General features: G+C 33.9%; 1 protein-coding gene across 5 annotated transcripts in view; it reads left to right on the top strand.

Moving 5' to 3' along the window:
• The window catches only part of NAA50 (N-alpha-acetyltransferase 50, NatE catalytic subunit), a 32,542-nt gene extending 8,738 nt beyond the window's left edge, over positions 1 to 23,804 (top strand). The window contains exons 2-6 of one of the 5 annotated variants that reach the window (XR_012488073.1): positions 13,259 to 13,395; positions 13,751 to 13,870; positions 18,841 to 18,907; positions 20,566 to 20,950; positions 21,018 to 23,804. Coding sequence is in view for 4 of the 5 variants with exons in the window: in XM_074301220.1 (XP_074157321.1) it covers positions 11,639 to 11,652; positions 13,259 to 13,395; positions 13,751 to 13,870; positions 18,841 to 18,907; positions 20,566 to 20,746 (519 nt within the window). In the remaining variant the exon portion in view is untranslated. Of the gene's footprint in view, positions 1 to 11,497; positions 11,653 to 13,258; positions 13,396 to 13,750; positions 13,871 to 18,840; positions 18,908 to 20,565 lie in introns of those variants that run through there. The other 4 variants (XM_074301220.1, XM_074301221.1, XM_074301222.1 and 1 more) reach the window with 4 other exon arrangements.
• The last annotated feature ends 3,016 nt before the right edge of the window (positions 23,805 to 26,820 follow it).

Raw genomic sequence — 26,820 nt, 5'->3', positions numbered from 1 at the left:
CCAGATAGAAATATAGTCAACTATAGTACATATTTAAGAAAAGCCTCACATGTAAGAGATTTTAAAGCTTCAGAATCATTCTTTGAGTGTTGTTACAATCTTAGGGGACTGAAAATTTTTTCAACAAGTTGCTTAGAACTAAAATTTCTTGTAAAAGTTATTTCTTAGGGGCAGCTAGATGGCATAGTGGTTAGAGCACTGGCCCTTGAAGTCAAAAGAGGACCTGAGTTTAAATCCAGCCTCAGACACTTAACACTTCCTAGCTGTGTGACCCTGGGCAACTCATTTAACCCCAATTGCCTCTGCCAAAAAAAAAAAGAAAAAGAAAGAAAAGTTATTTCTGCTTAATATTACTAGTGTTAAAAACAAAACAAAAATTAATGATAAAATTACTTGTTACTTATTTAAAAATAAATCTTAGTTTGCATAATTGTAATTGAATTTGAATAAAATAAAGTTGTATTGCTTTCATAGGTCATTTTAGTCTGTCATTTCAGATTGTTTAGGTGTATTACATCAAACTTAAGTGCCTACAGTATTATATATGCAAGATATAACAAAGCATTCCTTATAAAGAACTTTGTTTGGACTTGGTACTTATACATCTGTTTACTATGAAGAACAATCTGATTCACCATTTACCAAGTAGTAAAGTTAACTTACTGGTATTTATATATCAATATTTGTCATGAAGTGTAATGTCCTTCACCATTTACTAAGAAGTAATGGTATTGTGAAGTCCAATACTCATCTGTAACCCTGAGTTAAGAGCTTTTAAGATCTTTGTAGATCCTTTTCGATAAATAATCTATAACACTAAGAAAATTCTAATTTCTGAATTATATAATAGATTTCCAGGGTTACATGACTACTACAACTCATGATCTTGGGCCATTACAAAAATGTAAACTAAAATAAATGGAAATAAAATATACATAATACTAATTTGTTTTCAAAGTATACTGCTCAGTGGATCCTTTTGGGGGAGGTGGTTAACAACACCAATATAGTTTGTTTTTTGCTTTTATTTTAAATCAGACTGGGATTTTATTGGTTTAGGAAACTCCTGTAATGCAGATTGACAGTTCTGATAATTTAGTCTTAGGGAGATTGTGTGGAACAGAGGTTAAGTGACTTGCCTACAATCTGGCTACTAGTATATGTCTAAAGCGAGGCTTAAATCTAAAACTATCTGGCTTATCCAGCTTGTTGTATAGCTTTTATTTTTTATTTTTTTTTGCTTAATGATCCCAAATTTTGCTTCCAAGTTTATCTTGGAATTGTTACTATGAAACAAAAAACAATCTTCTAATATTTGTCTTTCAACTTTGACCAAGTTGCCTTTGTGTCACAATCCCTGCCATTTTGAGAAGTGTAAGCAGACATTTGTCCCTTATTCTCTTTCATTATGGACATTCTTTGATATATTTTCAAATTTTTTTCTGGCAGCTTTTCCTTTATAATTTCAAAACTTGTTCAGTTTTCCTAGTAATTACAAGTCCTATTGTGCTTTTTTCTAGGTTCTCATCATCTTATATCTGAAGATCATTGAATTTTGGCTAATCTTTTTAGTCACTTCTATTTTAATTACTTTTTCTCTTTAGAAATCAAGGATTTGATTTAAAACTCTTCATTTGATGCTTGGTTAATTTTGAGTCTTCCCCCAGCCTCTCATCTAGGATTCTTTTACTCCTAAATGAGCCCTGGTGGGGTAGATAGAAATCCCAAGGTTTGGCTTTATAACTGATAGACCACAGTAGGCACTAAAGCAATATTTAACTGGTATTCATCTCTGCTGATAACTTGCATCCCTACATTTTATGCCTCTCTATGCATTCTGATCCTAGATTCTGGATCTCCTGCTGCAGAAGTGGCAAATGTGTAGCTGGGAATAGCATTATGGCCACAATACTCCCAAGTGTAACCTGAAATAGATATTATTCTGGTTTTAATGTGTTAGTGTGATTAAGAAAGGGAAATAGATAAATGTATACTTTTCTGTCAGTCAATATGCAGCACACAGATCCTTGTGTGAAAGTTAGTGGCCCCCTTTTCTATTTGGGTTTGATACTACTTGTCTATTGGGCCTTTCCACTTTTCAACTTAGAATTAGCCACCTTGATTCCCATCCCTTCTCCATAGCTCTTTTTAGTCCAGTTTGTACACTGCTATTAGAATATTTACTCTGCTTCTAATTTTTGTGTGATCTTAGGCCAGTTACTTAGCTTCTGGGACTTCATTTCCTTAAGAAATAATAATATTGATAACAAGTGATATTTGTTTACTGTTTTATATACAATTGCATTTTGATTCTTGTACCAACACTGAGAATGCATATATTATCTCCATGTAACACAAAATTTAGGCCAAGGTTATGACTTGCTGATTGACTCAACCCCAGTTTTTTGTGGTTCAGTGCTCTTTTCATTGTAACACAGGTGCCCATGAAATAAAGAAAATGGAACGAAAAGAAAAAAAAAAAAGTAACTTATCGTGAATAATCTTGAGTTGAATTGAGTCCATTACTCTTCTCTTATGAATTAGGTAGCTTTCATCCCCTTTAATTTTTTGGTCTAATGGTTGAACATTGCATTCATCTGAGTTCTTTCAAAGTTGTTAGATTTTACAATCTTGTAACTGTAAATTGTGTTTTTGGTTTTTGATAATTTCATAAATCAGTACTTTATGTATATAATGTTTTTCTGAGGTTGTCCTGAAGCTGACATAAGACTGCTCTTCAGGACAGAAACTGCCATAGATACAGACAAGTTTTCTAAAAACAAAACAGATCCTCTGTAATCTTCATGCTACTTTTTATATTCTTAGAGTTTCAGAGCCAAATCATTATGGCTGCTCTCTTTGCTGCTACTCTTTCATTATAACTCAGTTTTTCTTATGCCATAGAATGTTAAGTTAAAAGGAGACTGACCATTATACTAAGGAAAGTGAGATAAAGAGAAGTTGTACCATGCAGTAGGTCACAGAGTTATTTAACTATGGAGCCTAATTAGAACCAGTCTCTTGGTCCTGATATAACCCTTCAGTTAGGTCGAAGGGTGCTCGATTGGTTTCTGCTAGTGTGGAGATGTATCATATTATGGCTAAAGGTCATGTTATAATAATCAGTCATCAGTTTTCTTGGGTAGTTGAAAGTGTTTTTACAGTAAAAGATCCATTGATTAATATAACTGATAGGAGAATGCTAGTATCACTCGCTAGCGAGTGATACTTCATATGAAATTGTTTGTGCAACAGCTCGTAAGGCTCCAATTAGTGCATATTTTGAATTAGTTGACACTACACAGTATTGCATAGAGAAATTTTTCATTGGGGAAAAAACCAAATGTGCAAGTGTTAGTTAAGAATAGAGCAAATTGAAGGACCTACTAAATAATTGTTAGCAAATGAATTATATTCTTAATTTAAGCATAAATCACACACTTTAAAAGCCCACTCCTTTTTCCTATGTAACAATTTAAATACTTCAGCATATTCTAGAATTTAAAAGATCAAGGAGGATTGTACAGTTTCATATATATGACATTAGGAACATGTGATTCTTTGTGAAAATGCTTGTTATATCTCTTAAATTGAAGAAATAAATAGCTTTGAGAATTTGAGGCAATATGTAAAAGAAATAAGAAAATATCTTATCAGAAAATGGGATAAGTGGTAATACCATGCAGAAATAATTCTTGCCCCATTGTGGAGTATAGGTATATTCTTTATAGTTCCTGAACAGGTTATTTATATAGTGAATTTGGTTCTTCCTATGTATGTGGCTTTCTAGCCTTGTACATTACTTTTGTCTTGAGTAATTATAAATTTCATTTAAGAGTGTGCAATATTTTATAAAAATTGGGAAAGGTGGATTATATTGATTGGTAGTTATTTCTCTCTCTTTTTTTAAATTTATAATTATAAAATTTTTTGACAGTACATATACATGGGTAATTTTTTTTTTTTTTTACATTATCCCTTGTATTCACTTTTCCAAATTTTCCCCTCCCTCCCCTAGATGACAGGCAATCTCATATGTGTTAAATGTGTTACAGTATATCCTAGATACAATATATATGTGTAAAACGAAATTTCTTGTTGCATGGTAAGAATTGGATTCTGAAGGTATAAGTAATCTAGGTAGAAAGACAATAGTGCAAACATTTTACACTCAATTCCCAATGTTCCTTCTCTGGGTGTAGCTGTTTCTGTTCATCATTGATTAACTGGAACTGTTTTGATGGACATTATCATTTTCCTCCCAAACATGTCTTTCAGTTAAGTATGCTGAAAATTGATCTTTTATTGTCCTTCCAGTTGTCTTCTCTAGCAGAGTTCTCTGTATATAAGGTTGAAGGCAACCATTCTTCCTGAATGATTTTCTTTAGTGCCATTTGTCCTTCCTTGCAAATAGGCACAAGAGCTTTGGGAGTAACAGCACACCCATATCACTGCTCCTGCTTCCAACCCAATGTTCACAGTTATTCCCCTGGGGAGTCAGCTCCTAAGGGGAAGGGGCCAGCCATCCTCACCAACTGTCATCTATGAGACAGGCAGCCTCAATGAAGCTTTAGAGTGTCTTGAGAGAGACTGGAGGCAGCAGATTTTACACAAGTCAGGCCACCACAACTACCTTGACTGCTTGCTCCTCTGAAAGCCTGATGAAGACAGCAAAAGACCTAAACCCAAGAGACTTGGGAATACCAGTGCTTCTAACTCAGCCATCATCCTGGGAAACAACCCTCTCCCCCACCCCCCAGAGGAGATGCAGCCTGGCAACTACTGTTCTTGTTGCTCTAGCCAGTAACCAAAGACTCAAGACAGTTTTTGTCACCAAAGTCCTTAGCCCTATTTAATGCTTCGACTGATGTTATTTTATTAGTTGGAAATGACATCAAAGAAAAGATTACCATCTGATTTGCTACTGTAGTACTCTTTCTGTTGGACTTGCTGCTTAATAACTTCCATCTGTGTCTTCCTCATTAGAATGTGAATTCCTTGACAGTACGGACTAGTTGCCTTTTTTTCTTTGTATCCCCACCATTTAACTTAGTGCTTTATTTATTGGTTTAATTGATAGCATTTCAGGAACTATGACCTTAAAATTCATATGTGATACAAGGAAGTTATTGATATTTTTGTCTGTTTTCCTGCCAATTTCATTTTTAAAAAATTTTATTTTAATAGCTTTTATTTACCAGATATATGCATGGGTAATTTTACAACATTGACAATTGCCAAACTTTTTGTTCTAATTTTTCCCCTCCCTGCCCCCAGATGGCAGGTTGACCAATACATATTAAATATATTAAGAGTATAAATTAAATACAGCATACGTATATATGTCCAAACAGTTGTTTTGCTGTACAGAAAGAATCGGACTTTGAAATAGTATACAATTAGCCTGTGAAGGAAATCCAAATTGCAGGCAGACAAAAATAGAGGGATTAGGAATTCTATGTAGTGGTTCATAATCATCTCCTAGAGTTCTTTTGCTAGGTGTAGCTGGTTCAGTTCATTACTGCTTTATTGGAACTGATTTGGTTCATCTCATTGTTGAAGATGGCCACATCCATCAGAATTGATCATCATATAGTATTGTTGAATTATACAATGATTTCCTGGTCCTGCTCATTTCACTCAGCATCAGTTCATGTAAGTCTCTCCAGGCCTCCTTCCTGAAATTATCTTGTTGGTCATTTCTTATAGAACAATAATATTCCATAATACTCATATATCACAATATGTTCAGCCATTCTCCAATTGATGGGCATCCACTCAGCTTCCAGTTTCTGGCCGCCACAAACATTCTTGCACATACAGGTCCCTTTCCCTTCTTTAAGATCTCTTTGGGATACAAACCCAGTAGCAACACTGCTGGGTCAAAAGGTATACACAGTTTGATACCTTTTTGAGCATAGTTCCAAATTGTTCTCCAGAATGGCTGGATGTATCCACACCAATTTCATTCTTTTACTATCCTCTTATTGATCTTAATTGTGTCTCTAATTAGACTTCCTATAAATTTGTTTTTCCAAGTAGTATTTTAAGATGATATTATTCAGTTATCATTTCCTATGAGATCCTAAAGTAGACTTAAATCCTAAGCCAGTGATATCCCTGAATTTCAGATTTTTATGCTTGGCAAGGATCAAGTGTTCTATTATCAGAAAGTTTCTAGATGCTTTTGATCTCCTCAGCAGGGTTATTGATTTACATGTTTAACTCTGTTAGGAAATAACAATTGTCCTTGTCAGTGTATATCTCCTTTTATCCATTTTCTATTTTTCTCCACTAGCAATTTATTTAAACTGCTTCAATTATATGCCATATGTTTTTTTTTTTCCCATTCTAGTTTGATATTGTTTAATCTTGATTTTAACAAATTAGCAGAGGATGTATGTGTGTCTACATATACACACAGCTATTTTATATCAGTAGCCAAGCATTTCTGTCTTGAGGTAGTGTCAGTTTTTTATTTTGTACAGTGTTATTTGTTGCTTATTTTGCTTTAACTCATAATTTTCAAATCTTTGGGCTTTGCTTTTCTTTTTCCTACGCTGTGTATAATTTTTTTGCTATTCCTCCCTTTGCTCACCTTTAGCATTTCAGTTACTGAGAATCAAAGTTTTTGTGGATTTTTTGGGAGTGTTTTAATGAATTATTTTTGGGATTTGTTTACCTCTTTTATCTCTGTAACAAATGCTTGATTATAAACTAGAATTATCCTCATGGTGGTTTGTTTTTTAGCAGTAAACATTTTGAGTAGTACTTCAATATGAGGTGTCAAAGAATCTTATGAAATGATGTTTTTCATTGCCTTTGAAAGCATATTAAAACCTATTCCAACTGAATTCTTTTATGTTTCTTCATGGAAAATCAGCAAACTTTCTAGCTGCAACTTCTTTTTCTTAATAGCATGAATGACACAATTGATTCGGCCCCTCCAATAAAATGTTCATTTGGTTATTGCTCAAGATTTGGGGTTTATAAAAAGTACCAACAGTTAAGGAAATGTTTGTGATAGTCTAAAAACGGATTCTTAAGTACTTCCTGCCCCTTTAACTTGACCAGTTACTTCAGATTTGGATGAGGGTCAATCCAGAACTAAGGACTATTTTTTACATATCTATCTCTATCTATCTATCTATCTATCTATCTATCTATCTATCTATCTATCTATCTATCTATCTATATGTTGTCATAGCCAAATAATTCATTATTTAGTGACCTGCCTTGTGTTGATAAAATTCTCAGACTGGAATAAAACTTTGCTAGTGTTGTAGAACCCAACAGCGCTTGCATTTGATTTATACTAGCCATTGAAAACTCAATCAACCTTTATCCTGTGAACCATCAGAGTAGGATTTTGTGAAGTATTCAGATATCACAGTTACTTACACCTATGCTAAATAAATAGCTTTGGTAGGCCTGAATCCAACAGACTGTTCACTATGAGAATCAGATTTCTAACTAGATTATATCTGCTCTTCATAATTCCAGCAGAATCAAAAAAGAAGGGAGCCATGGGAGGCAACCCATACGTTGTTTCTCGTTTACTTATCATTGGGGATAGTGACATTTTCACTTTCTTGGACTTTTAAACCCTATACAGTAAATTTAAACACAATTTGGTAATTCTAATCTAGAACTTTTTATTTACAGGTTTTCAATGTTAAATGACTTCTGTGTGTTTTCACAAATGTCTTCAGAGGATAAGCTGATGTAAAGTCATTTCAAAGATACATTTGCTGGTATAATCTAATGCTTTGTGCTTTAATTTGCATTCTCAGCAATTCTGAATTTAAAAGCATAGCCAATAAAGTTTTTTGGTTGCTTATTGCCAGATAATATTTTCCTTAAATTATTTTCAAATCTTTTGTTTACTCCTGAAAGTTTGTGCCTTTAATGTAGCGTGATCTGTTTGCTAAGATGTATTTTACAAGTTGATGATACTGCTTTGCTATTTTTAAAAGACCCACAAGCTTAAATTTGAGCCAAGTGATCAGTTACAGAAGTATCTATTTCAATCAGACCTCTCTCTAAGGGAACTATATTTGAAGTTGTATTTTGCTGATGAGGATTCTGTTTAATAAGCATGTGTCTAAACAATCTCTGATATTCTAACAATGATAAAACTGATAATGATAATGCTATCTATTTTCTACAGAAATCTACTCTACAGTAGTTAAAGTTTACATTGTCTTATTTTCAGAGTTACTTTGTCCTTTCTGCTCAACTTCCTGGCTAGCCTCTACTTCTTTTTTTAATCACTCTGCCTTGGCAAGAAGTTCTAAAACTAAAATATTCTTGCTGTAATATAAACTCTTTACCCTTCCCCAGCTCTCTCAGTAAAAAATGAAGGATAGCAAATCTGTTCCTTTTATGTAATATTTCATCTGCTTAAAGACTAATTAGGTGTGTACAATCAACCTAACAAACTAGACTGACTTGCTTTTTTTTTTTTTTTTTTGGATCTTAATGGTAAGAAAACTACAAGAACAAAACAATATATATATATATATATATATATATATATATATATATATATTTTAATTAGAAGAAATCTAGGGGCTAGCTTAGCTTTGTGATCGTGAACAAGTTGCATAAGTGCTCTTCGAAATTATTTCGTCCTGTAAAATACAAAACTCAGAGGATTACAAGTCTTAAAATTCTATGTAAATGTAAGTTTAAAAATAAATGTTTCTAATAAAATAGTGAAAAGTGAGCCAAGGAAAGAGTAGTCATTAATGGGCTACTGTTATCTTAGAAGACTGGTATCGCCTTGGGAATGCTCCTTCAGGGCTCTATTATATTTTTTATCAGTGAGTACAATATAGGTGGGGGCAACATTATTTATTGTATGACATGCCCATACAAAACAAAGTCATCTTGCTTTGGTGATTTGGTCTGTCAAAGAATATTCCAGATAAAGATATAAATATGACATTGTTATCAAATTATTAGAAGATACTAAGTTAGAAAAAAATAATGGCCAACATTTACATGTCACTTTTAAGTTTTTCAGAGTGCTTTATAGTTATCTTGTTTTGCCACAACCCTAGAAAACTGAGGCAGACATGGTTAAGTGACTTGCCCGGGACATCTAGTGTCCGAGACTAGATAGATAATTTATATTAGTTCACAAAATCAGAATCCAAGATCTTGCCATAAGGCAAAATTTAATAGGAATAACTAAATTGGAGTTATTCAGAAATGGAATAGCTTACTTCAAAACACAATATTTGATCAATAAAAGCAGTGTTATAAATCAATTTGGAAGCCACCAGAAGTGCTTAAAAATAGGGGAGTGTTAGGTTAGAAATTTTGATTTTTTCTGAAAGAGAAGGGAATCATTTCCTCCCTTAATCTTTGCCCAATAACCATTTTCTGACCAGATTTGCTTCTTGTAGAAAGTTGTGGGGAGAAGAAGGATTTGTTGCAGTGTATTCATGTTACTGGCATGAGGCAACATTTTGTTTTGCTATGCCTGTACATAACAAAGTCATTCTCTTTGGTGACCTTCAGTGTGTCAAAGTATTTGCCAGACGATCACTGGCTCTAGCAGGCTCTCTATTGTATGATAGAATCGCTTTGATTATAATCCTAATAGTCCTTTTCTGCTTTTAGAAAACCATTTTAGTGAACTGTGGAGAGACCATTTGATGATTTATTTTCTGGCCATGATACCCTTAAAAAACTATAAAATGACTGTCATATTCAGTGCAATTATTGTTTTTTCAATGGTGTTGGGTTGAATGAGCTAATAGATAAGTAACTCATTTTGAATACTGGGCTTATGAAGCTTCTATAAACTTTTGTGATATTAATCTTCATATATATATATATGTTTTTAATTTACCAGACATATACATGTGTAATTTTACAGCATTGACAATTGCCAAACCTTTTGTTCTAATTTTTCCCCTCCCCCCTCCTAGATAGCAGGTTGACCAATACATGTTAAATATGTTGAAATATAAATTAAATACAATATTTGTATACATGTCCAAACAGTTGTTTTGCTGTACAAAAAGAATCGGACTTTGAAATAGTGCACAATTAGCCTGTGAAGGAAATCCAAAATGCAGGCAGACGAAAATAGAGGGATTGGGAATTCTATGTAGTGGTTCATAGTCATCTCCTAGAGTTCTTTCACTTGGTGTATCTGGTTCAGTTCATTACTGCTCTATTGGAATTAATTTGGTTCATCTCATTGTTGAAGATGGCCATATCCATCAGAATTGATCATCATAGATATTAATCTTAAAAGAATTTAATATATTATCATTTGTTATTTTGAAATGCTTTTTTGCTGGTCTTTTGGAATTGCTGTTTCAAGAAAGATGGTTTTTCTCCTCCCCTTTCCCCCTTATCTTTAGTGTTTAAAAACTGAGTAAAAGGTAATTTGTTTAGGGATAAACAGTGGGAATGAGGAGTAGAGAAAAATAAAATGGGTTTAAAGTTTGACTGAACGGTTTTAAGAGAGACAAAAATATACAATCCTCAGATTTTTTTTTTTAAGTATGTTTTATTGTAATTTGTGTTAGAGTTGTATAAGATATGACCCTAGGAAAGGATTTTAGAGGTTATCTAGTCCAAACTCTTTCTCACATTTTATGATAGGTGAATCAGACACAGGTTATGTGAATTCTTAGTTTATTAAGCATATAGGTATCTTCCACATTTTGCCACCTCATTTATCTAATATTACAATGTTGATAGCCTTTGAAAGATTATGAGGACATGAATAAGGCAGATTAGTTAAAATACTGAAGGAGAAAAGTGTGAAGACCTTTTAAGTTAATTGCAGTAATACAGGAGAGTTGTAATAAGGGCTTACAGTAAAGTATTGTCAAGAACAGGGGTTTTCAAACTATGGCCCACGGGCCAGATGCCACTGAGGACATTTATGCGGCCCCCTGGGTTATGGCAAATGGGCTGAGGGGCAGAGACAGTGTGTTTTTGTTTTTACTATAGACCGGCCCTCCAACAATCTGAGGGACAGTGAATGGCCCTCTATTTTAAAAGTTTGAGGACCACTGGTCAAGAATTTAAGGATATGAGATATTTGAAAAGATAGATTAAGCACATTTTTATAATATTTAAATTATGAGGGAAAAGGAAATACTAAGAAGCTGATATTAAGGTATTGGGAGTTTGGGTAATGGTACTACCACTGAAGTCAAATGGGGATGGTGAGAGGGGATAATGGTTAATCATAAGTATTAGGCCATTGGGGGTTTTTTTGGTTTATTTTTTTTTTGTGAAAGGATTTTTTTTTTAAATCAAAATTTGTTCATTTGGGATCCATTCGGAATTTTTTGTAAAGCTAAAAGATGTCCAAAGTTTATTTTTCTTTGAAAGTTATTTCATTGTGAAATTTGAAATATGTTCACTTTCTTGTGAACATTTTTGTGTTGTCTATAAAACCTAGAGGAACAGTATATCGGCGCCATCGCAGGAAACTGAATTGCTTCCATTTGAATTGTCTTAGGAAGATTCTGAAGATCGTCTGGCAGGAGAAAATACCAGACACTGAGGTCCTTTCTTAAACTCAACTGCCAAGCATTCAAATTCCATTGGGTTGGCCACATTGTTAAAATGTCAAACGTGTGCTTGCCTAAAAGACTATTTTATGGAGAACTCAGGGTAAGCGCTCACTTGGTGTTCAGAAAAAAAGTGATAGAAGGGCACTCTTAGGGTCTTTATTAAGAATTTTAGAATTGATTGTATGACATGAAAGACATGGCACAAGACTAGCCAGCATGGCATGCCCTCATCAGAGAAGGAGCTGAGTAGAGCTGAGTAACTCAGAACTGAAATAGGTAGCACAAAAGAAATGTTAGATGCACCAATTAGAGAAGCCATCCCAAATCTTCATATGGACTATTTGTGTCCGACCTGTGGCAGAATATTTCAGAGCATACTGATCTGATCAACCATAGTCAGAAACACTATGACTTGACTCTTAATATAGTGAGATCATTTTTGTTCTCTTCAAGAACTAAGGACAACCACCAAGCATTATTTGCCATAAAAGGCAATTTTTGATATCAAAAAAGTATAAATTCTTTTGAGTGAAAGGGACCTGAGAGGTCATCTAAACCAAATCTCCTTCCAAATTCAAGAATTTCTTTTACCACAGCCTTTGTTCATCCTTCCTGTCTTGCCAGTGGCTAAGCAGTCTCTTGTCCAATCCCCTATTAAGTGGGTCTGATTATCATAAAGTTGACATTTTTCTGAACTTATCATCCATTGGTACTTCTAGATGCCTAAGTCCACTAATCTAAAATCCCTTAAAGCAGTTGTCATCTTACCAAATTTTTGGTAAAGGCTATTGATAAATGTTGCATTATTGGTGTTTCTTTATTCATATTTTAAATTGATATTTAGGATAGCTAAGTGACAGTAGATAGAGTACAAGGCCTGGAGTTAGACCAAGATTCAAATCCCTCCTTAGACACTTACTAGCTCTGTGCCTAAGTCGGTCACTTAACTCTGTTGACCTTGGTTTTCTCACTCTAAAATGAACTGGAGAAGGAAAGGGCAAACCACTTTCCAATACTTTTCAAGAAAATCCCAAAAGGGAATTCAATGTCAATTAGACAGTGAAACAACAAAATTCATTATTTCAGTAATATTCTTTTTTTAGGGCTTATCAATCTGCTTGGCTGCCAGGCAACTTTTTTTTTTTTTTTTTTTTGGCCATTTCTATATGCTAAATTGTAGAGAGGTTATGATCAAAAGTATTAGGAGAGTCTGTGTTACACATGCATAAAATATTAAAATACTGCTTCCCTAACTTTTGTGTTCACTTAGTACCTGAATGCTGCAGCTTTATTCAGCAACTTCTGCCTTTTGTTTTCAACTTTGTTGATTATTATGTTCATTTCTTTTAGATGGGTTGTCCTATGACAGCCTTTTAGAATAATTGAGTATTTTGTTGTTTAATCTTAGATTTAAAATTAGGCTGAAAAAGTTGTTTCACTAAATACAAACTATTACCAGGCTGTCATTTTAATTCAGTGTGCTCTGAACAGCATTTGTCTTATACTAGCCAATAATATAATTATGCTTTTCTGTAATTATCACTTACCATGACTACTTGAAAAAATATTACTTTGAATCTTTTAATTCTCACATAGGAATATAAGTTCATTATTCATGTGGAAGTTATTAATTCATTTGGCTTGGTACTAAAATGGTACCAATAACTGTCATTGTGGGGTATTGAGCACATTTTGGTTTGTTCCAGTAGCCGGATCGAGCTGGGAGACGTGACACCACACAACATTAAGCAGTTGAAGAGGTTAAACCAGGTCATCTTTCCAGTCAGCTACAATGACAAATTCTACAAGGATGTGCTGGAGGTTGGCGAACTAGCAAAACTTGGTATGTGGTTTGTGTTTTAATTGATGTTTTTGACATTGAAATCTTAGAATTGTCTACTTTTGTACATTGTAATTTAGTTTGTTAAATATTAATTTTGATAACAATGAGGCAGTGTGTCTTATTAGGTAGGGAGGACCTTAAGAATCAAAGAAAACCTTGCTTCAGATCTTCTCTGATATCATTAGTCACTTTGGGCATATCACCTGCCCACACAGGAATTCCCTACAATGATACGAAATCATTTGTTCTTACAAAGAAAACCAAAGAACTACTGATGGGAGGAAGGGTACCAATTAATATTTACTTAAAATTGTCTGTTGAACCTCAAACCTTTATTTTGTATTCTTTTATGCAGCTTATTTCAATGATATTGCAGTGGGCGCAGTATGCTGTAGGGTGGATCATTCACAGAATCAGAAAAGACTTTACATCATGACACTAGGATGTCTGGCACCTTACCGAAGGCTAGGAATAGGTAAAAACAATTTTTTTAAATTTTTTTTCATTCTCCTGAAAGAAACTTGGAACATATTGCCTCTTTGGCTGACACATTTTGGTAAGGGGGGTAGGGTAGTATATGTAAATACATTTTTTCTTCCATTTTGTACAGATTTTCTTTCTCTCTCTCTCTTTCTTTTTCTTTTTTTTTAATTATAGCTTTTTCTTGACAGAACATATGCATGGGTAATTTTTCAACATTATTCCTTGTACTCACTTCTGTTCCCAATTTTCTCTTCCCTCCCTCCATCCCTTTCCCTAGATGGCAGGCAGTCTCATACATGCTAAATATGTTAAAGTATATCTTAGGTACAATATATGTGTGCAGATCCATACAGTTCTCTTGTTGCACAAGAAAAATTGGATTCAGAAGGTAAAAATATCCTGGGAAGAACAACAAAAATGCAAGTAGTCCATATGCATTTCCCAGTGTTCCTTCTCTGGCTGTAGCTGATTCTGTCCATCATTGATCAATTGGAACTGAATTGGATCTTCTATTTGTGGAAGATAGCCACTTCCATCAGACTATATCCTCATACAGTATTGTTGTTGAAGTATATAATGATGTCCTGGTTCTGCTCATTTCACTTAGCATCAGTTCATGTAAGTCTCTCCAAGCCTCTCTGTATTCATCCTGCTGGTCATTTCTTACACAATAATATTCCATAACATTCATATACCATAACTTATTCAGCCATTCTCCAATTGATGGGCATCCATTCAATTTCCAGTTTCTAGCCACTACGAAAAGGGCTACCACAAACATTTTGGCACATACCGGTCCCTTTCTCTCTTTTAAGATTTCTTTGGGATATAAGCCCAGTAATAGCACTGCTGGATCAAAGGGCATGTACAGTTTGACAACTTTTTGAGCATAATTCCAAATTGCTTTCCAGAATGGTTGGATTCTTTCACAACTCCACCAACAATGCATCAGTGTCCCAGTTTTCCTGCATCCCTTCCAGTATTCATGGTTATCTTTTTCCTGTCATTTTAGCCAATTTGATAGGTGTGTAGTGGTATCTCAGAGTTGTCTTAATTTGCATTTCTCTGATCAAAGGTGATTTGGAGTACCCTTTCATAGGGCTAAAAATAGTTTTAATTTCTTCATCTGAAAATTGTTCATATCCTTTTTAATTGGAGAATGGCTTGATTTCTTATAAATTAGGGTCAGTTCTCTATTTATTTTGGAAATGAGGCCTTTATCAGAACCTTTGATTGTAAAAATGGTTTTCCATTTATTGCTTCCATTCTAAACTTGTTTGCATTAAGTTTTATTTGTACAAAAGCTTTTTAACTTGATATAATGAAAATTTTCTATTTTGTGATCAGTAATGATCTCTAGTTGTTCTTTGGTGACAAATTCCTTCCTCCTCCACAACTCTGAGAGGTAAACTATCCTATGTTCTTCTAATTTATTTATAATCTCATTCTTTATGCGTAAATCATGAACCCATTTTGAACTTATCTTGATGTATGGTGTTAAGTGTGTGTCAGTGCCTAGTTTCTACCGTACTAATAGTGAATTCTTATCCCAAAAGTTAGGCTCTTTAGGTTTGTCAAAAATTAGAATGACTATTTTGTCCTGTGAACCTAACCTATTCCATTGATCAACTAGTCTATTTCTTAGCCAATACCAAATGATTTTGGTATTTGATAATTTTAGATCAAGTACATCTAGGCCACCTTCATTTGCTTTTCTCTTCATTAATTCCCTTGAAATTCTTGATCTTTTGTTCTTCCAGATGAATTTTGTTGTTTTTTTCTAAGTCATGAAAATAATTTCTTGCAAGTCTAATTGGTACAAGACTAAATAAATAGATTAGTTTTGGTAATATTGTCATCTTTATTGTATTTGCTTGACCTATCCAAGAGCACTTATATTTTTCCAATTGTTTAAATCTGACTTTATTTGTATGGAAAGTGTTTTATAGTTTTGCTCATATAATTCCTGACTTTCCTTTGGCAGATAGATTCCCAAATATTTTATGCTATTAACAATTGTTTTAAATGGAATTTCTCTTTGTATCACTTGGCTGTTGGATTTTGTTGGTGATGTATAAAAATGCTAAGGGTTTCTGTGGATTTATTTTTTATCCTGCAACTTTGCTAAAGTTGTGAATAGTTTTGTAGTAGAATCTCTGGGGTTCTCTAAATATACCATCACATCATCTGCAAAGAGTGATAATTTGGTTTCCTCATTACCTATTCTAATTCCTTTAATCTCTTTCTCAACTCTTATTGCTGAGGCTAACGTTTCTAATACAATGTTGAATAATGGTGATAGTGGGCAACCTTGTTTCACTCCTGATCTTACTGGGAATGGTTCCAGTTTATCCCCATTATATATGATGCTTACTGACGGTTTTAAATATATGCTCCTGACTATTAAAAAAAAAAAAGAAAAGAAAAGGAATAAACGGACTTTATTCCTATACTCTCAAGTGTTTTTATTAGGAATTGATGTTGGATTTTATCAAATGCTTTTTCTGCATCTATTGAGATGATCATATGATTTTTGCTGGTTTGGTTATTGATATTGTGAATTGTGCTAATAGTTTTCCTAATGTTGAACCAGCCCTGAATTCCTGGTATAAATCCTACTTTGTCATAGTGTATTATCCTGGGAATAATTTTCTGTAATCTTTTTGCTAATATTTTATTAAGATTTTTGCATCAATATTCATTAGGAAGATTGGTCTATAATTTCTCTGTTTTCAATCTACCTGGTTTAGGTATTAGTACCCATGTCTGTGTCATAAAAGGATTTTGGTAGGAGTCCTTCATTCCCTATTTTTTCAAATAGTTTATATAACATTGGAGTTAATTGTTCTTTAAATGTTTGGTAGAATTCACATGTAAATCCATCTAGTCCTGGCGATCTTTTGTACAAATTTTCAAAGTTAATACTTGTAGTGTGCTGTCGTCTCCAGAAGCTGCCGGATCGCTGTCTGGGAAGAGATCTGCTGTGTCTACTCAAATCTCTCAGACAGATTCTTCTTCCTGGAGAGAACCGTTGTCTCCAGGCAGTTGCCGTTAACTCTTGTCCAGAGAAGTGACTTCCCTTCCTGCAGAGAGCCCCGTCAGGCCTGATGTAATGCAGAGACTTCTCCTCTTCCTGGAGTGCTGTCCTCCAGCCCTTGACCTTCCCCAGTCCAGACTGCTTTCCAAGCTCAATGTTGCCTCTTTTTATCCTCCCAGAGAATGGGTGTGGGATAATGCAAGGGCTTCTGGGAAGAACCACTTCAACCAATGAGCTTGCTCCTTCTAGGATTCCTAAGGTGTAAACTCCCTTTACAGGTCTGAGCCAGAGAACTGTCAAGTCAACCTGAGTTCTCAACTTGTAATTGTCCAGACAACCTGAATTCTCACCTTGTCACTGTCCAGACAACCTGAGTTCTCACCTAGTAATCCTAACAAATACTGGCCAGTGTTGTAGGTCAGAGTGAGATATAATTAGTATTAATATATAACTAAGGTGAACTGATTTCTCTTATGCTTTAAAAATTCACATTCATAGGATCTCATTTGAAATTGTGGTTTAATTGATCAGTTGATTACACATTTCATTTAATCCTGAATGGAAATGTTGCTTTTGGAGGATTGGCTACAATATCTTATCAGTTGGCTTATGTGACTTCTTTTTCCTTTATTTCTTTTTCTGAAGCTTCTCCATTAGAAGGGAGACCTGGAGAAAGTTGTACTCCCAGCTCTTTTATTTATTTAATCCCTATGGATACAGATCTAAGATCCTGAAATGTAAATGTATGGTATTTTTCTTAATGAATATAGGTGTTTGTCTTGCCAATTTCATTAATTGCCTCTATAGTAGAAAAACTGGAGAACCATTTACTGATCTCTTGAAATTCTTAAGATTAATACTATTCAAGAACCAGAAGATCGCTGTACACTTCAATGTTGTATGAAGATGTATTCTGATGGAAGTGGATATCTTCAACATAAAGCAGATCCAACTCACTTCCAGTTGATCAATGATGGACAGAAATAACCCAGAGAAGGAATACACTGGGAAGTGAATGTAAATTGTTAGCACTATCTACCCAGGTTACTTAACCTTCAGAATCTAATACTTAATGTGCAACCAGAAAATGGTATTTACACACATATATTGTATATATTGTAACATATGTAAAATGTATGGGATTGCCTGTCATCAAGGGGAGAGAGGGGATAATTTGGAAAAATGAATACAAGGGATAATACTATTTTTAAAAAAATTACTCATGCATATATACTGTGAAAAAAAATTATAATTTAAAAAAAAAAATAACTTATAAAGTCAGTGAATTTCCTTGACAACCCAAGTCTTCAGATTGCAAATTTCATTAAAAGCCTTAATTCTATATTCATGGTAGACTCAATGACTTCTTTCCTTGAGTTCATGAAAACTTAGCTCTTAGTTCAGAGATCAGAAAAAATCCTGTACAGCTGGGCTGAACTTATACACAGAAATCAGATTGCGGATAAAGACCATTATATTTTACAAATAGCTTCCCTTTTATAAAAAGAGCAACAACAAGGTTATTATGGATAGAATGTCTTGGGTTTAGAGTCAAAACGATCTGGCTTCAAGTTGGGCTTGTTGACATTGAGTATAACTTTGAGCAAGTCATTTAACCTTGTCCTGTTTGCTAAATTTAATTAAATTCAATCATTTTCCAACAACAACAAAAAAAAAGATTAATACTATTCAAGGTTTGGGGATTATAAAATAAAATGTTAGCTTTTGAGGTAGTTAAAACATTTAAGAGGAAAAGTTGACAATGGAATTTGTGAGCTCTCAAAATCTGTTTGGGATAAACATTAGTCATACTTCCAGTTTCCCAAAATGAAGCTGTGTGCATCTGGGTGTAGGATATGGGTACAAGGTTTGAAATTGTGATTTTGTTACAATATAGTTCTTAAATGTATTTTATTTATTTACAGGAACTAAAATGTTGAATCATGTCTTAAACATCTGTGAAAAAGATGGCACTTTTGATAACATCTATCTGTAAGTAAATTATATTATCTTAGTTTAAAGAACCATCATGTTGGAAATAATAACTTAATATTTATGGAATGATTTTCATATCTTAAAAGTTCTTTTACATAGATTATCTCTTATCACTCCTTAAATTAGATGAGAAAACTTGAGACAATGAAAAAGCTCTTTACAGATTATGCTAGAATAGCATATTTTATTTTTCATTTAGGATTATCACTGACTTTGGAGATATTAAAGATCAAAGATTTGAGGATATTCGGCTGATGGGATTTTTTGTTCCTAAGGGTTATCATGTTTTTAGAAAGTTAAGACTGGATGGAACTACTTATTAACCTGTTAAAGGAAGTCAAGAATAAGTGAAACTTGCCCAGATACCTGTCAAAGCCTGTTGGTGAAACAAAAATTTCCTCCCTTCTAGCTCTTTTATTGTGAAGCTATTTAATATATATTCAGTAGGGAAAAGAGAAGGTAATAGTTGGGCTTCCCTGGCCTCCTTCCCCACCCACCCGTGCAGTCCCTCCTACTTCTCTGAAGAGAGATATTTATCAAAGAATAAGATTTAAGAGCTTGAGGAATCAGTTTACTTCTCTCCCAGCTTGTAGTCTTATTCTTTGTGAGCTAGCTAGTTCTGTCCTTTTCCATGGCTCTGTGTGTGTGTGTGTGTGTGTGTGTGTGTGTGTGTGTGTGTGTGTGTGTGTGTGTTGGTGTGTTCGTTCTTGAAAAAAATTAGCTATCACTTCCCAATACCCTCCTTTGTGATGAAGGTTTTTTAAATGTCATTTTTAAGCTTTTTGTATCACTTTTATTTCAGATTATATTCCTCTCCCATCCCCTCTAAGTCAAATAATCTTTTAAAAATTATTTTTAAAAGCAAATAGGCAAACTCTATCAGGCCAAATCTGATAGTGTATGCCATAAAGTAAGGGAGTTATATTTTGTTTTTTGTTTTTCCTTTGAGGTACATGCATTTTTCCTGGTTCTGCTTATACCATTTTGCATCTTCATATAAATCTTAACCAGAATTCTCTGAATTCATCATTATCTTTTTCTTAATATTTTATGTAGTTCTATATTCGATTTTAGTAATTCCTTTGTCATTGGGTTATCTTAGTACTATAAAACATGTTGCTGTGATATTTTTGTCAGATATTATATTTTTTGTTTTTGATTTCCTTGAATTATATGTTCAGCAGTGGGCATTCTGGGACATTATAATCTTTTTTTTTTTTAACCCACAACTACAAAATACTTCCCACAGTGGTTGGTCAAATTTATAGCTCTGCTTAGAACCCTGTTATAGATTGGTATAGCTGCCTTAGTCTGTGTTCAGTCTGAATTCTGGCCCCCTTCTTAACTAAAAATTTCCTTGACTTTTGTAACTTCAGAATAGAGAAATTTTATTGTGCCCCCTAATAACCTCAGCAAGCCTGTAAAGGTGATAAGTATAGATTTTATGATCACTATCATAAAAATTGTAAATTTAAACGTTACTAATTGTGTAATATTGTGTAAATACTTATTAATTTATGAGATTCTAGTTAAGTGCCAACTCCATTTTTACCTATTTGATTTTGAGACAATTGTGTATCTGTGAGTTGGAAGATTCAGCTGTTCATGAAATCTATATTTACGAATGTTCATCATGATATCTTTTTACACTTTAGACATGTCCAGATCAGCAATGAGTCAGCAATTGACTTCTACAGGAAATTTGGCTTTGAGATCATTGAGACGAAGAAAAACTATTACAAGAGGATAGAGCCGGCGGATGCCCATGTGCTGCAGAAAAACCTCAAAGTTCCTTCTCTTGGCCAGAATGCAGATGTGCAAAAGACCGACAACTGAACAAATTACGAATGAACTTTCTTGCACTTGCTTGTCGCCAAATAAAAGAGAGGCCCTTTGATTTCTCTTCCCTCCTCCCCCTTTTCAAATCTTTTTTTTCCCCTTCTTCATCTTATTTCTCTTCCTCTCCTTTCTTCCTTTCCCTCCAAAATTTTAATACTTCTTCCAAGGACTGTAAAATTAATCATGTTTGGGTTTTTGTTTGTTTGGGTTTTTTCTTTCTTTCTTTTTTTTTTTTTTTTTTATTTTATTTTATTTTTTTTTTTGTGAGGGTTGGGTGGGTAAAGGGTGGAAGAGGTATCTTATCTCTTTAGTTTTACAGTTGGAGGGGATAGATGGTCCTAAAAAAAAAAATTGGATGTCATAATTTCAGATTTACCTTTGAGTGATTTTTATGTCCTGCTTTCACATTGAAGGGCAGATATTAACAAATTGTTTGTGTATTTCTCTTTTCTCCTCCTCCCCTCCCAAAATAGCAATATCTTGTCCTCTAATTCACAGACAAGTTTTGTGTGTTTGTGGTGTTTGGGATTTAAAAAAAAAAAAATCTGTGGGATACTTAATCCCCTGAAACATTGCCTTGCACTCCACCTTTCAACCCTTCTGAGATATTTCTCAGGAGTTTGGAGCATTGTTAACCCTGTAAGAAATATTAAGCTTGATCCTTTTTTTTTTTTTTTTTTTTTTTTTTTTTTTAAGCAAATATTTCCCCCTAATCTTTGAAAGGGGGTGAAAAGTGTTAAGTCCTTTGGTCTCAGTATTTTTGAGTTAAGCTTCTCTGCTTTTGCTGATGAGTGGACTAGTTGTCTTGCAGGCTTATCCTACCTGCTGCTGATTGTTACTAGTGCATTAATTATTTTTGGTGTATGTGGCTGGTAAGATGTTAATGAAGTTCTTACATCCCAGCCAAGTACGTTTTCCTTAATTGACCTGAAAGGTTTGGTGTGACTTGCTTTCCTATTTACGCAAACACATTGTCTGCTTTTGGAAGTCTTGACACAGTGGTCAGTCCCAGCCTTGGAATTGAGCAAAATACCCTTTTATATGAGTCAATCCTCCAAATTAACTTGGATGTGCAGATACTTGAGTTATTAAGGGACTGCTCATCACTTGATTCACAATATCTGAAGTGAGGTTTAGATGGGCTTATGCATGATGATTTGTGCATTTGTCAGCTTTTTCCCCCTCCTTAAAATTCAGGTGACGCAGACTCCTAAACCTATGGCCACTGGGATTTGAGGTTCAGGGCAAAGAATGTGTGCAAATAATTGTTCTGAGAATTATATCACAGGAATATTATGCTTACCCATAACCTACCAGGAAACATCCCAAATTTGCTTACACCATGTGCCTGCCTTGTTTTTGTTACAGGACATTAGGGAATGGAGGTGTTAAACATGTTTCTACTCTTGAAAATTGTTCTCCTAGAAGGTGTTAAATAATGCAAATGTCACTGTGACTGCCTCTGCCCACTGAACTGGTTTTATGCCATATCATTTTATGGCATGTAAAAAGAGGGTATTGACTGGTTGACTATAATACATTATTTTTGTGCTAACCAAGAGCTATGGGAAATAGGTCTATGAAAATTAGAATATTTGCACATGATTTCATGCTTCCCTCATGATCCTACTCCCTATATATTTTAATTTTGAGTTGCCAATGTTGATGCTTAATAATGCAAATGTTATTATTTAGACTCTTGGAGATATCATACATAGGGTTTGAACTGTTTGTCCTTTGTTTTTAAGGATACAGTTGAATTATATTTTTGTCCTTTTATGTAAAGTTTTTACACATTTGAAGAGGTGACAGATTCCACAGGTCCTTTGTCACATTTCATAGCCATCTTTTCAAGAGATACTGTATGAAATCATAACTTTATTCACCTAGGATCATCTTGGGTGTCATAATTAAATGCTACCAAAAAGGAAGATCCTTAACGAGAGTACTGATTCTAGTCATTGACCACACACTGGATATCTACAAATGAGTTCCTGGTCCACCAACTTAAAGCCTAAGTTGTGCATAAAAGAGACCCTAATATTCATATGTAGATAAAATTCAGATTATGGTTATTAAGAAAACTGACTGAGTTTTAAAACATTCAGATCACAGAACTTCAGGTTTTTTGTAAGCTTCCAGAATTCAGTACAGGTTGTAATATGTATATGACTAATCTGAGATCATTTTACTCCTCATTTCTAAAACCATTTACAGTGAACCATCATTACTTCTGTGAATGTGTCCCTAAAAGTGGTTATTGACAAACTATATGAAAGAGGAGTTGTCTCACTGTGACCCACAAGTACATATATAAAGGGGAAAGAAAAAACCCAAGTTTAATATGTAAGTAAGCTCTTGTAGGGACACACTTTCCCTCTCCTCACTCCCTCCCAGTTTAATCTGAAAGCTCTCATAATAGAAAAGTTTTATGGGGAAGTAAAAGGCAGGTCGTGAATTTGGTATTGATCGTGAAATTGGTATTGATATCAAATTTGTCCCCTGAAGGAGAGGGCAATATGAGAGAAAAGGAAGTGAAGAATGGTTCTTCTGTCTTAGTGAGGTTAACAGATGGCTGAAATGGAGTGTCCAGTATGGAACTATTATTTGGGTACGTAATATTACCTCTGTCATTTAGTAAGAAAGGAGGAATCTCATTAATTGGAAAACATCAAAAAACATCCATTAGTGCTTTAACAGTTACAAATTTATATAGGATCTTAATCAAAGTGTCCAGGGGGAAGAGCATGCAAAGAACAATCTATGCAAATAACATTCATCCAGATAGAGATTGTGAGGAAAATTGCTGTCAAATTTTCCCAGCAACTTGGTCACCAGTTGAAATAAAGAATATGTAGTCCATACACACAAATACCAGGAAACTGTGCTGCAGGGCAGTGGGAAAGAAGCTCCCTCATTTTTGGGGAGGGAATAACTTTTTAAAAATACTTAAGTGGCTGAGTTTACTTGGTGCAGTTAAGGATTAAACCTGTCAATTTTAACATGACATTGCTGTTACATCCGAAATAAACTTAAGTGATGTTTTGTTCTGGTAGTGCCCTGTGATGTCTGGTAAACTAAATTGAAACTTTTCCACTACATTCTGAAGTTCATAGGTTAGGTGTTTTGTAACCAATTTCCCGACTTGTTCCTTTAAATTTTCAACTAGAGACACTACTCTTTATTTTATTGTGAATTCCTAATTCAGATTTATTACAATATGTGTATATGTACATGTAAAATTTAAAGTTGGGTAGGGAGTGTACACATAACATGGAAACATTATCTAGAACATCTTCATATAAACATTAAGTGATCACCTTATTGCAAGTACCGTAAAATTTTTTCATCAAGCATGTTTTTCATAGCTCTTCCCCCTTTGCAATTCAAACCATCAAACTTAGGTCAGAGTAAATGTTAGGCATGTTTTGCTATGTGTGTATTTTCCCTTTTCAAGTGTGCCACTTTCTAAAAGAATATATACCCAATGTACACTTTTAGTTTAAAAAAATTTGATTTAAGCTCTAGTATGTTGCTTGTGGAGTTTTATGTTAATCTAAGTATTTTGGCATTTAGATGGCCCCTTAACTAGAAGTTTTCACGGACTTATTTTCATATTGAATTCAAATTAGTCATCATGAATATGATTACAAATGTTCAGGTTGGGAGAGTACAGGGACTTAATGCACTCAGATCAGGGTCACTGTTTTGTTTATGTAGAAGGACAGATGTAAAGATGAAAAGCCAAAAAGATTTATCTCTAAAAAAGTTACTAGGTAACATCAATTTTATTCCAAACTTGATAGAGTCAGGTCCTCTAGTTTAATGAATAAATGTGAAGGTAATACTTTTCTTGCTTTAAAAATACTTTTCAAATAATTGGTTTTTAAAAAAGTTTTTTCCTACCTATTGTTGGCAAAATCTCACATTCTCATAATCTAGTGTAGTATTCAACCCAGTCTAATTGGAATTCTACCTCACTTTCATACAATAAAGAATGGAACTTAATACAATTTATGAAAGGCCTTCTGTGTCCTAGGCACAGTATTAAGTTCTCGGAACATAAAAGCAAAAGACAATTCTTGGTCTGGAGGAGCTCACTAGAAAATATTCAGGAGTCAAATGATTTTTTAAAATTTTAATTTGGAACATAGACTATTTAAAATAGTCTATTTCTTATGGACAAAGCCAGGTGATTTTAGATATTTGTTTTTTCAGAAATTTAATGAAATTCTACTTTGAGAACTGCAAAGGCAGTAAAAATTCACCATATTCTACAAGAGTAAGGTTGGATTATTTAATGGTTGGTATAGCATCCCTCAATTTGAGTATCATGATGTACTATATAAATGTGAGCCATTGCTCAGAACTTGGATGTGAGCTCTAAGAGTTAAGATAGTGGTTAATACTATAAGAAGCTAATGGGGGGAGGAGGGCAGCTAAGTGCTGCAGTTGATAGAGCATCAGCCCTGAAGTCAGGAAGACCTGAGTTCAACTCTGGTCTCAGACACTTAACACTTCATAGCTGTGTGATTTACAATAAAATAACCCCAATTACTCAGAAAAGAAAAAAAGCTGGCTCATTTCTGTTGTAGAAAGTTTGTGTCTTAAGAGATAAAACTTGGCTCTTAGCAATATAGGTTCTTTGATTAACAATTAGGTAGAAAATTGATTTTTACCAGCACAGAATTTGGATTAGGTACCAATTTCACATTGTTGACTACATTTCATAGATGGCTGGAATAATGTCGTACATTATTTAACTTTTTAGGTTTACAAGGCAAAATCTGAACTTAATATCACACCGTAAGAAAGGAATGTAATTTAACATTTAGTGTCTTCTCAAACCTAAAAGAAAATTTCTAAGTTATTAAAATGGCCATTTTTTAAAAAAATCTATATTGCATTTGGCTTTCAAAAAGGTAAACAGTCTGGCAAAAAGATTCTGGATTTTGAGCTGTGGAGGAGATGTGTTTGAGGTAATAGGGAAAGGGACCTGATAATCAATTTTATATCAGCCCCTGAGTTGACTTGCTTAATATCACATAGCCAGGAAGTCTAGTGCTTTTTCTCTGCAATTTTAGGTTTGATAAATCATTTTTATGATGCCATGAAATATCAGTGAGCCATGAGGAAAGGGATGGATATTGTAGAACAGGAGGAAGATATTTAGAATACTGAAAAATGGAGCATAATTGATTAAAAGTCTCATCAACTTGATATTAATACTTGAATCTTTTTAGCAAAGATGAGAAAAAGATTCCTTTGCTTGATGCGTTTTATTTTATACTGTCTCAGTGTTTTAAAATGACCTGCTCTGAAATCCAAAGAATTGGTCAGAATAACCATATTAAAAACCAAAATCTGCTAGGAAAATCTAGTTCACAAAGTATTTTTTATCTGGAAATGTGTGCCTTACACAAATTTAAATTTACTTGAAATTCTGGAGTGACTAATATGATTTTACATCACTGAAATGATTTGAGCTACAGAATTGGGTAGGAATCAGAAGTTGTCGGCACTGGAAAAACCTGAAGAATCAGGTAATGGACTATAAATCAATTTTTGATGGAAATTTGTTAGTCTTGGGATACTAACACACAAGACAGAATGTTAACTGGTATGTTTCATCTTGAGTTATGATTAGGCTTCATTTTAAATTTAGTAATACATTAATTTAGTGATAATTAAGTTTAGTAATACTTTAGAGAAAGTAATGAATGTCAAAATAATTTTGAATATCATGTGGAAGGTGGTAGAATTCTTTATTCCTCACACCTTTGAAATGTAAGGAAACTAGAAATGTTAATAGAAATCAAAGGAGAATTAAAAACTATGCCCATAATTTCTAGTTCTTCATTTTTTTACCCTCTAGGTTTGTTAGTAGTTAACTACACAAATGAAGACTTGGCAACTGACTTGTCTGAGACTATAAATACAGATCAAATCCCAAGAGTACAAAACTTAAGCAAAAACACTTTCAAATCCTCAGTTAATTGCCTGCTTATTTTAAACATCAGAAAGAAATTATTTCTATAAGCTGTCCTTTAAAACTATTATTGTAGAATTTA

The sequence above is a fragment of the Sminthopsis crassicaudata genome, chromosome 3 (genome assembly GCF_048593235.1).
Source record: "Sminthopsis crassicaudata isolate SCR6 chromosome 3, ASM4859323v1, whole genome shotgun sequence".
Lineage (NCBI taxonomy): Eukaryota > Metazoa > Chordata > Mammalia > Dasyuromorphia > Dasyuridae > Sminthopsis > Sminthopsis crassicaudata.
This window is presented reverse-complemented; position numbering and strand designations above follow the sequence as displayed.